This window comes from Eschscholzia californica, unplaced genomic scaffold (genome assembly GCF_041429995.1).
Source record: "Eschscholzia californica isolate CP2 unplaced genomic scaffold, dmEscCali1.0.p SCAF_5, whole genome shotgun sequence".
In the NCBI taxonomy this organism is placed as follows: Eukaryota; Viridiplantae; Streptophyta; class Magnoliopsida; order Ranunculales; family Papaveraceae; genus Eschscholzia; species Eschscholzia californica.
Genome location: NW_028238472.1, coordinates 19622439 through 19631962, shown reverse-complemented (window position 1 = coordinate 19631962; position 9524 = coordinate 19622439). Strand labels below are relative to the sequence as shown.

The 9524-nt window shown below is 36.4% G+C and overlaps 1 protein-coding gene and 1 long non-coding RNA gene across 3 annotated transcripts; both read right to left on the bottom strand.

Moving 5' to 3' along the window:
* Positions 1 to 789: 789 nt before the first annotated feature.
* LOC147537685 (uncharacterized) lies at positions 790 to 3300 on the bottom strand. 2 transcript variants are annotated; one of them, XM_086641257.1, is made up of 4 exons: positions 3147 to 3300; positions 1662 to 1860; positions 1435 to 1539; positions 790 to 1264 (listed from the first exon to the last, which is right to left on the bottom strand). In XM_086641257.1, exons 1-4 carry the CDS (start codon positions 3248 to 3250, stop codon positions 935 to 937), a joined length of 738 nt encoding a protein of 245 aa, XP_086497383.1. In that variant the 5' UTR covers positions 3251 to 3300; the 3' UTR covers positions 790 to 934. The 2 variants fall into 2 exon arrangements, with proteins under 2 accessions (XP_086497383.1, XP_086497385.1); XM_086641259.1 differs by having other exon boundaries at positions 790 to 1336; positions 3147 to 3293.
* Positions 3301 to 6438: 3138 nt separating this feature from the next.
* LOC147537684 (uncharacterized) lies at positions 6439 to 9288 on the bottom strand. The gene is made up of 3 exons (XR_015225851.1): positions 9152 to 9288; positions 7915 to 7980; positions 6439 to 7022 (listed from the first exon to the last, which is right to left on the bottom strand). It is a non-coding gene; the product is annotated as an uncharacterized LOC147537684 (long non-coding RNA).
* Positions 9289 to 9524: the final 236 nt, after the last annotated feature.

The window sequence follows — 9524 nt, the reverse complement described above, 5'->3', positions numbered from 1 at the left end:
TGTCAACACCGTCAGTCAACTTTTCTGGTTAATTTTTTTGTTTGCACAATTTCCCTTCTTATAAAATGATTTTGTAAATTCAAAATTGACCCCTTTTAAATTCGGGTCAATTCTCAAAGAATTATAACTACTTTAGAGAAAACTAGGTGGCTAAACTGGAATACATATAATTTTTTTTATAAAAAAACACCTCATCTCTCCCTCCTCTCTCCTCCACATCATCATCCCCAGCGAAGGTCCTCGACGGGGCAATTTTTCGACGACATGGAAACATAATTTTTTTTCCAAATCTCTTCTTCTCCATCTAATTTTTTGCTTCCTCTCTCTTTCTATCCAACCTCTCTCTCGTCTTTCTATCTAACATCTATCTCTCTCTATACAACTCCGACGAAGGAGAAGATCCCCTTTGCCGAGAAACCAGGTCTGGTTTGAAACCAGGTTAGGTTTCTCCGGCAAAGGGGAGGTTAGAAAGAGAGAAAGAGAAGAAGAGATTTGAAAAAAAAAATTAAATTATGTTTCAAGGTCGCCTGAAAATTGGCCAGTCGGAAACCTTCGTCGAAGAAGATGATGATGTGGACTGAGGTGATGTGGATGAGAGAGAGGGAGAAATGATGTGTTTTTTAACTTTTTATATGTATTCCAGTTTAGCCCCCTAATTTCTAACGTAGTTATAATTTTTTAGGAATTAACTCAATTTAAAAGGAGGTCAATTTTAAATTAACAAAATTATTTTTATAAGAAGGGCAAATGTGGAAACAAAAAATTAACCATAAAAGTTGACTAACAGTGTTAACAATAAGACCCACATTTGAATTTACGAAAATAGTAGTAGTAGTAGTAGTAGCAGTAGCAGTAACTCATAATAAAATGACATTTTATCTCATCTATAATATCAGTTATATAACGAAATATAACATGAAAAGCACGGCTCCTATTAGTTATTCCTCAGATTACATTTTAACAAATGAGGAGGTAGCTGGTAGCTATATTGTTCTTGTTCTTCAACCAGAGGTTCTTCAACCAGAGGTTCTTCAACCAGAGGTTCTTGTCTCTCAGTCAAGTTGTTTTTGTCTTCGCATTGACATTTTATCTCATCATCTATAATATCAGTTATATAACGAAGCCAATAGACCAAGTCACATGGGTGACTGCCAGCTTCTTCACCCTTGTCAATCAACTTTACCATGCATTCCATTTGATCCCGGATAACAAAATAGTCGTCTTCCTCAGGGTAATCACCATCTAACACTTTCTCTGGTATCATCTGAAACATCAGATATATGTAATTATCACTTGATCTGTAGTCATCATCCATCATGCTAGTTTTTCTTTGAATCTGTTGGACAATAATAAATTAAAAAAAATAATATCCTAAAGATAATATTAATATAGTATGTGAGAGAGAGTTGAGTTGTTTACTAATAATAATCTTACCTTACATAATTTAACGAGACAATTATTAAACTCATCCCCCAGGTGTTTATTAGCATGAACGGAAAAGAAATCCGAATGTTCGCGTTCCAACTCTTCAGTCAATTCCTTTTTAAGGTAAGAAGAAGAAGAAGAAGAAAGAGGTAAGTAAATGATTATGAGCTAACTAACTGCAATTCCTTAAGAAAAATTGATTAATAATAGTAACTTAGTAGTAGTAGTAGTAATACCTTAAATTTCTCATTTTCGTAAAGCAAATCCTCGTAATTAGCCTGGAAGAATATTGATGCCAATCCATATATTCGTCCAACATTGCGCGCCAAATTGTTCAGACGATTTTGCACCCTGTTAAATATCTTTCCTGCCAATTCCATCTTAAGTTGAAAATCCAACTTTTTCCACTCATTGAGACAATTAGAAATATCTTCCCTGAAACAACAACAACAACATTCAAACAATAAGAATGAAGTATATCAATCATAGGGTTTAGAAAACCCTATGTTGTTGATCTATTTAAGATATATATACTCAGACTTCCCAAGTGATATGTGCATTAAACGTCATAAATAAACTAGAGCATCCATTCCTTGGTTGGTTGATTGGTCATCTTATGACCAAACAATAAGAATAATTATAGGGTAGTATTTCCTAGCAGCAGCAGAAGTCTAGGCAACTCTTATTAGGAGGATGGATTTACTCATCAAATTTCAAGACCTTTATAATCATGCATCCATCACATACAATTATTAAATTATTCAGGAAAATCTAACTAGATGAACAAATCTTTAATCAAATTGAACCCCCCCTAATTCAACATATGAACAGAAATACTACTAGTTTAACCTAGTTTAAGCCTGTTAGAGAGAAGAAGGTGTAATAGAAGTGTTAATATTAGAAGAAGGTGTAATAGGAGTGTTAGTATAAAGGAAGAGTAAGTACTAGGGGCATTTATGTCTTTTTACCTTCTCATAATTCTGTTAGAGATAACTGTAATATGAAAGTTTGTTATAATAACAAACTTTCTCACTCTCTCTCTACCGAACTCTGTATCTTGTCTATATAAGGAGATGATTACTCCTTAGTTTGGTTTAATGAGAAAATACTGTTTCTCTCTCTATCTTACTTTGAGTCTCTGATCTAACATGGTAACAGAGCTTCTAGGTTTTTTAATTTGCTTCCGCATCTAAATCTTAGAGAGAGAAACCTTCGTTGATCATGGAGTCGTCTTCATCATCATCTTCTTCTTCATCACAACCTTTTAACTCTTAATATCACAAATTATATCTCTGAAAAACTCGATGAGAATAACTTTTTGGTCTGGCGTGATCAATTCGAATCAATTCTAATCAGCAATGATCTGATTGGCTATGTGGATGGATCGATCTCGCAACCAGAAACCTCGATCATCGATTCAGAAGGAAGAGAGATTCTCAATCCTGCTTTTCAAGTTTGGCGTAAATATGACCAAAAAAAAAAAACGAATTGGGGGAGAAAAAAAAAATCATGAATCTTAACCTAGTTGAAAATTCTTTAATTACAAGACATTATCAGATGCATAGAACGAATAGAATTCAAATCTTAATATTTATCAAATTGAAACCCTAATTAATCATCATCATCATAAGAAGCAGATTTATAGGGTAAAGGAATAAAAAAAAAAACTGAAATTGGGGACAAAGTAATAGTAGAAGAAGAAGAGATTCATATATACATACCTAACATACTTCATTCTTTCAGTAATTGGTAGTGATTCATCAGCATCATCCTTGTTTTCTTTTCGTTTTTGCCTTTTAGGCTCAGAAGCGTTTCCCATCTCCATCGTTTTCTCTCTCTCTCTCTCTCTCACTTTCTCTCTTTTTCTTTCTTTTAGGGTTTGAGAAGAGGTCGTATTGCTTTTTATATATGGGTAACTCATTCAACCCGTGGGCGTCGGATTCTAATTCCAACCCCATCAATTTTACTTGATCTTTGACAACTTGGGCCCATGCCCAACATACGGCTCCAGATTTTTTTTTAAGTAAATCCTTTAAATGATAAAAGTTCACAAATAGTCCTTAAAATCAAATAATAAAGTTAAAGCATGGGCTACATTATAAGAAATTTTAACTTCGAGGGGTGCAACACCATTAGACCGTTTTATACGGACTCATGTGGACGTAGCCAACATGTGTGGGGCCCAATTACTTTCGCAGTGGCAAAACTAGATTTCAACGTTGAAGGCCAGGATTTGTTCTTGTGTTTCTGAGATACAACCTTACAATAAGAATCCAACGAGGGATAATGAATCACTTTCCAATATATGATCCCTTAACCCTATAGAGTCTCCCCGATCTAACCCTAGCATAATAGTTTGTAGCTCACTGTGTAGCGCCTATTGTGGGTTGAAAACTCGGGTTAATGAGAAGATGACTCCACCTGAGTATTTTGCATTTCTCTTGATGTGACTAAATTTGACCTGTTGAAGCTCACGCTTGATATTTCTTATACTTCGAATATGCAACAACGATTGCCATTGCACTTGATGCGTGATGAGACATGAAAATGTCCCATCTGAGTCTCTTAATTTGGACAAGTTAGTCTATCTAGGGCAGTTACTCTCATGAATTACTCCTTTTTCTACTCAGGTACCTTTTTCAGAGTTATGTGTGCAAAACGGATAAAAGTCGGAGAAAATGCAGACTAGGGGTATTTTGGTCATTTGTTGATTCTGATTTCAAGGACAAGATTAGTGCTCGGATGGAAAGTAGAGTCCAAGACGAACCCGTAGGTGAAAACGGAAGTCAAATCGAAGTTCGGATGAGTAAAATATAGCGAGTCAAAGTTCGGGTTAATTTCAATGGACCAAGAGTCAAGAGGGACACGTGGCGCGCATCCAGGAAATAATCGAATGACCCAGAAATAAAGCGGGCTACTTTCGGGTATAACAGGAGTACACCAAGCATTAACTGGTCATCATCTTCTTCCTTCTTCTCTTCTCTGTTTTTAGAAAAAACGAAAATTACTAAAATAACAAAACCGGACCCGACCCGATGAAGGCAACAACCGACTCGATTAGAAGGAGAAAAAGGAAACCGACTGATAGAAATTGAAGGAAATAACCGACTCAACTAAACCTTATAAAAGGAGAAGAAGGTGAACCGAGAAGAGATTCCTCACCATTAAAGCTAAAACCGAGGTTAGAGAGAGAGAGTTTGAGAGTTTCTTTCCTGTTTCTTTTTCTTTTAATTCTTCTCTTTGTGAGAGAGAGAAGGAGAGACTGAAAGAGTAAGTGAGAGAGAAGTTACTGTTTGTAGAGAGAGAAGGAGAGATTGAAAGAGTGAGAGAGAAGCTACTGTTTGTGGAGAGAGAGAGATTGAATAAATTATAAAACTCCATTAAAATTATCTTCTTCTTCTCCTTCCTTTACTATCTCGGTTAGAGAGAGAAAGGGAGAGTATATTTCTGTTTTAGAGAGAGAAAGAGAAAGTTTAGAAAGAGAAAGAAAGAGAAAACAGTAGAGAGAGAAAAACCAGAGAAGGGAAATAATTTTCCCACAGAGAAGTATTTTCCGAGAAGACGAGAAAACAATTTTCTCTTAGGGTCTGTTTGGCTGCACAGAGTGAAATTTCAAGAAAAAAGGTGTTTCCTTCTCCAATTCTTTTCCTTTCTTTAATGTTATTCTTTTCCTTCTCTTTAATCATTATTATGCTCTCATCCATCATGAGTAACTAACTTTCCCGATCTAGGGTTAAGGTTAAGCTTTAGTTTTATATGATTTTCTGACTTAATCACTTTAAAGTACTTAATACTTTGATTTCTTCGCGTATCTTTTACGATAACCCCTTTCATTAGTTATACTTATGTTTGATGTATCATATTTAGACATTAGGTCTTTAATGATTCATGCTTACGTTTGATATCTAATAGTTAGAGTACCCGTAATTTTACGTACCGAAATTGAAAGTTTTAAACTACGTGTTCTGAAAAGTAAAAAATCATCCGAGGTTGGTTATTCTTCCTTGAGTTATATAAGAAGAAGATTTGAATTGCATAAGTTAGATGTCATACTTGCTAAAGTGGATCCTGAAACCCTAGATTCTCCCTTCTCATAAGCTTCCCAATTATCAACTTTTTATTTTTTATTTTTCTGTTTTAGTTATTTTACTTTTAAGACTATCTTTAAAAGAGGAAATTGCCATAGATACAAGTTTTAGAATAGATTATACTTCGTCCCTGAGGATTCGATTCCGGTTTTACCGAGTTTTTATTACTTGACGCCCGTATACTTGCAGGTGTACCTTTTTGGACACATCAATGCGTTAGGTTATTGAGGTGTTTGATAAGATTGATGTTGTCACTTTCAAATATGACCTGCATGTGATTATGTTCTTTCGGCCAAATAAGATTGTTGAAAATGGCTAATGTCTCGCTTTCCTCACTGTTTCTGGCTCTAGCAGTGTGACGTCCCGTGTCCCAAAATAGACACGACCACGCCCCGACAACTAACAGACGAGACAAAAATCCGGCAGAGTCTCCTTTGTAAATCGAACCGGTCGCACCTGTAAACCTGTCATGCAAACCATACATCCGCATATACAAGAATAAACTATAAAGTGGAAGCTAAACAAACTCAACTCAGTTTCGGGTCGAAACCCGAACCACAAAAATACAAACGCCTCATAAAACGCCGATACAACTTATAAACAACTCTAAGTGTTACGTATATACATATTAGAGTTTTGTTTCTGCAATAATTTTTATACATAACTTGGAAATAACGAAAAGCCAATAAACGATAACAAAAGAAAACTACGCAACGCCACTAGCCTCGTCAGACAAGATCACCGGCTGGAATACAACTCCGCCTCGAGGCTACGACAAAGAACCTGCACACTGATGGGCCTAAAAAGTTTCCTAAATAGGTCTACACCCGCAAGTGCACGGGTGTGAAGTTGTAATATTTCCGGTAAGACCGGTTCGTTCCTCAGAGACTAGTTGAATCTATTTTAAAACTAGGAAGTAATAAGATTTTTCAAATGTTTTGATTTTGGTTTTAAAATGAATAAAATATTAAAATAAAATAACGAAAATGAAAATAAATACAAATGATACAAGGAACTCAAATGGGGGAGAGCCTAGGGTTTTCTGAATCAAGTGATCGCTATGGTGCATCTCGGCATAAATTAAGAGGATGGACGTGCCTCTCCGATAGAGCCAAGTGTCCCATAAATGATCCCTGCCGTGTATTTGATTGCTTTCCTTGGTGGAGCGTTGTAGCCTCTTACACGCGGGTGTATAGAATCAGCAGCTGAAATGGATCCCGAAATAGTCCCAACAGTCCCTACCTGTGTACCGAAAGTTGCATTCCACCCTTTTGAATCTGCGCCACATATGCCATCTAGCTGATGTGGACAATCGATGTTGATCCCAACTTTGACTTGCTTCAGTTTGTTCATCCGGACTCCGATTCGACTCCCGTTTTTACCGTTGGACTCGTCTTTGACTCTACCTTCACATGAGCACTAATATTGACCAGAATACCCTTGTCATTAAAATGCCCCTCAAGTATGTCTTTATCACGATGTTTTCGCATCGAACTCCGTAAATGAGACCTGAGAAAGAAAATCAAATAAATCATCAGAGTAACCGCTCGAATTGGACTAACTAACCCGAGTTAAGAGATTCAAATGGGACATTTTCATGTCTCATCACACACTAACAACTGGTAGGGGGTCAGAATACTCACCGACACGAGTTATTCTGTTAAAAGACCAATCCAAAACCCATCACGTTTTCAAAAGTTCATTTAATAAGTTGTAAACATCATGACAAAACGAGTTATCAAACCAGTTACCATATATACTATATACAAAACCATTTTCCTTAATTTAGCAAGCAATAACAGTGATTAGCTGCCCACCCATGGTGCGCTCCCAATAAGAGGAGAGTTCCTCAGGAGAGCCTAGAGTGCGTTAGATAGTACCAGCCCATTTAGGCACTAGCTAATGCACTACGTCTCCTCGAGAAAGAGACTTACCCCTAGCCGGTAAGTCCCTCTCCCACTAAGGGACTCCGCAATCATTGAAGAGTTTACCTCATGATACATATATACCTTAAGTATCTAAATATGTTTATTTTATCACCGAGTTCGAATAAGAGAGCCGTCCCCCAATTACCATGGAAGGACCTGAACCTCACCAGTCTCACACGGGTCACAACCGTGTCCACATGTCATCCTACCCTCAATGGCTACGTGCCCGTAAGTTGACATAATCCGCAGTCGGGTACATACAAGAAAATTCCCAGTAGTTCACAATCATCGTAAAATCAGTTCGAAAACATTTCTCATATCGCATCAAAACATTTCAAGCATATTTCAGTTCATCACAGAAATCGAGTTTCATGCTACCTAAACTCTAGTTATAATGGCGCATATATAACTATAGAATCTAGCATATTCATTATCTATAAAACCATGCTGGATAAAGGATTCAGAACCCCTACCTCAGCCCTTGCATCACCAAAGACCTCCCGCCTACCAGACGACCTATTCCTCCTCATTCGCATGCTCTGGGATAAGGAAGAATAGCAAAAACGAATAGAAACGTTAGGTTCTTATACTAAGAACCTTCGTATAATAAAGACAATAACGTAAAGAAAACTTAAAACATAAAAGTAAATTCGCGAACTTCGGAAGACTTTGAATATCACCGGATTTAATCGATCTAACTTCCACAGACATATCCAATCAAGCCCACTCATACACCGTTTGACCGGTACTTATGTCCTTAACATTTGGTTACTAAATGTCTGCGCCAAACTCCGAGTGAACCACCCTCGAAAGTTACCACTCACAACAGCACCATAGATATCCCTAACAACGCATTACGCACTATAACAATCACAACTCTCTTATCGTTGATCAGTTTCAATCAAATCTTTAGTCGTTAGAAATCTTATATCATTTATGATGTTTTTCTCTAAGGTAGTATCCTCTAATTCCAATTAAAACATCTCCGAAAATCACAAAATATACGCAGCAGTGCATCAGTTTGATTAACCGTACGCTGCGTGTTCGAATGCTCCTATTTCCCTCATCCAAACTCCAATAAACTCGTACTATACCTTTCTGGAATCGTCACGAGACATACTACAATATTGATGAAGACTCAAACAGCATTCGATATCTTGATGACCAGCTAAAATAGTAAAACAGTAGGCAGCTTTCAGGTTTGCTGAATAGCGCGATGTTCGTTAAAACATTCGTAACTCTCTCGTCCGATATCGAAACGACTTGTACCATACCATTCTGGAAATATAAGATCCTAAGCTACGACTCTCGTGTTTCGGGAAAGTCCGTTCAAGTAACATATAAATCCCAGAAAGGCTCGGACAGTAGACTAAATTCAGTCCCCGAATCGGCAATCGATCGATCGATGATTTATATCAAATAATCTCTCTAAAGTTTACTTATATACCAAAATTACTTTATTCCCAACTATATAAACCCTAGAACTATATGAATCATACAAATCCCCAAATTTTATAAACCTTAAACCCTAGAATTAAGAATTTTGACATTAAATCATCAAAACTACAATTACCAAATTGATTTTATTACTCTTACTCTACTTGTTCATGTTTTCATCCCAAACTAATAACAATTCGAAGTAGAAACAAGATTTCATTAACCCGACTCAAAAGAAATACGATCTAGAGAGAGAGAGAGAGTTTTACTTACCAAAATTAACGAACTAAGCTCGAATCAACTCATTGAAGCTCGAATTCAACAAAAAATCAGATTTCCCCTTGAAATCAACTTGAAATCTCCATAGAAATCGAATTTTCTTTCACCCAAACCCTAACCCTCAATTTCTGTGGTCTTTGGTAAAGAGACCTGTGTCTAGTGTATTGGGACACGATTAGTAAAGGGACATTGGTCCTTTTAGTAAGTAGACATTTTTCTCATAAAAGCTAAATAAATCATCATATATTCACTTTCAAATGACAATATTGATAATACTTTAATATTTAAAATTAACCACAAAAAGATAAGATATTTTAATAGTCAAAATCTCTTTCTCAATCTTAAAACACGGAACAAATGATGAAAT

Excerpts from the sequence above, each read along its gene's own strand:
- LOC147537685 (XM_086641259.1), bottom strand. The coding sequence starts at position 3,250 with ATGGAGATGGGAAACGCTTCTGAGCCTAAAAGGCAAAAACGAAAAGAA. Across the intron at positions 1,540-1,661 it reads ACGAAAATGAGAAATTTAAG|GAATTGACTGAAGAGTTGGA; the intron begins GTATTACTACTA and ends TACCTTAAAAAG. Across the intron at positions 1,337-1,434 it reads GTCTCGTTAAATTATGTAAG|ATTCAAAGAAAAACTAGCAT; the intron begins GTAAGATTATTA and ends ATTGTCCAACAG.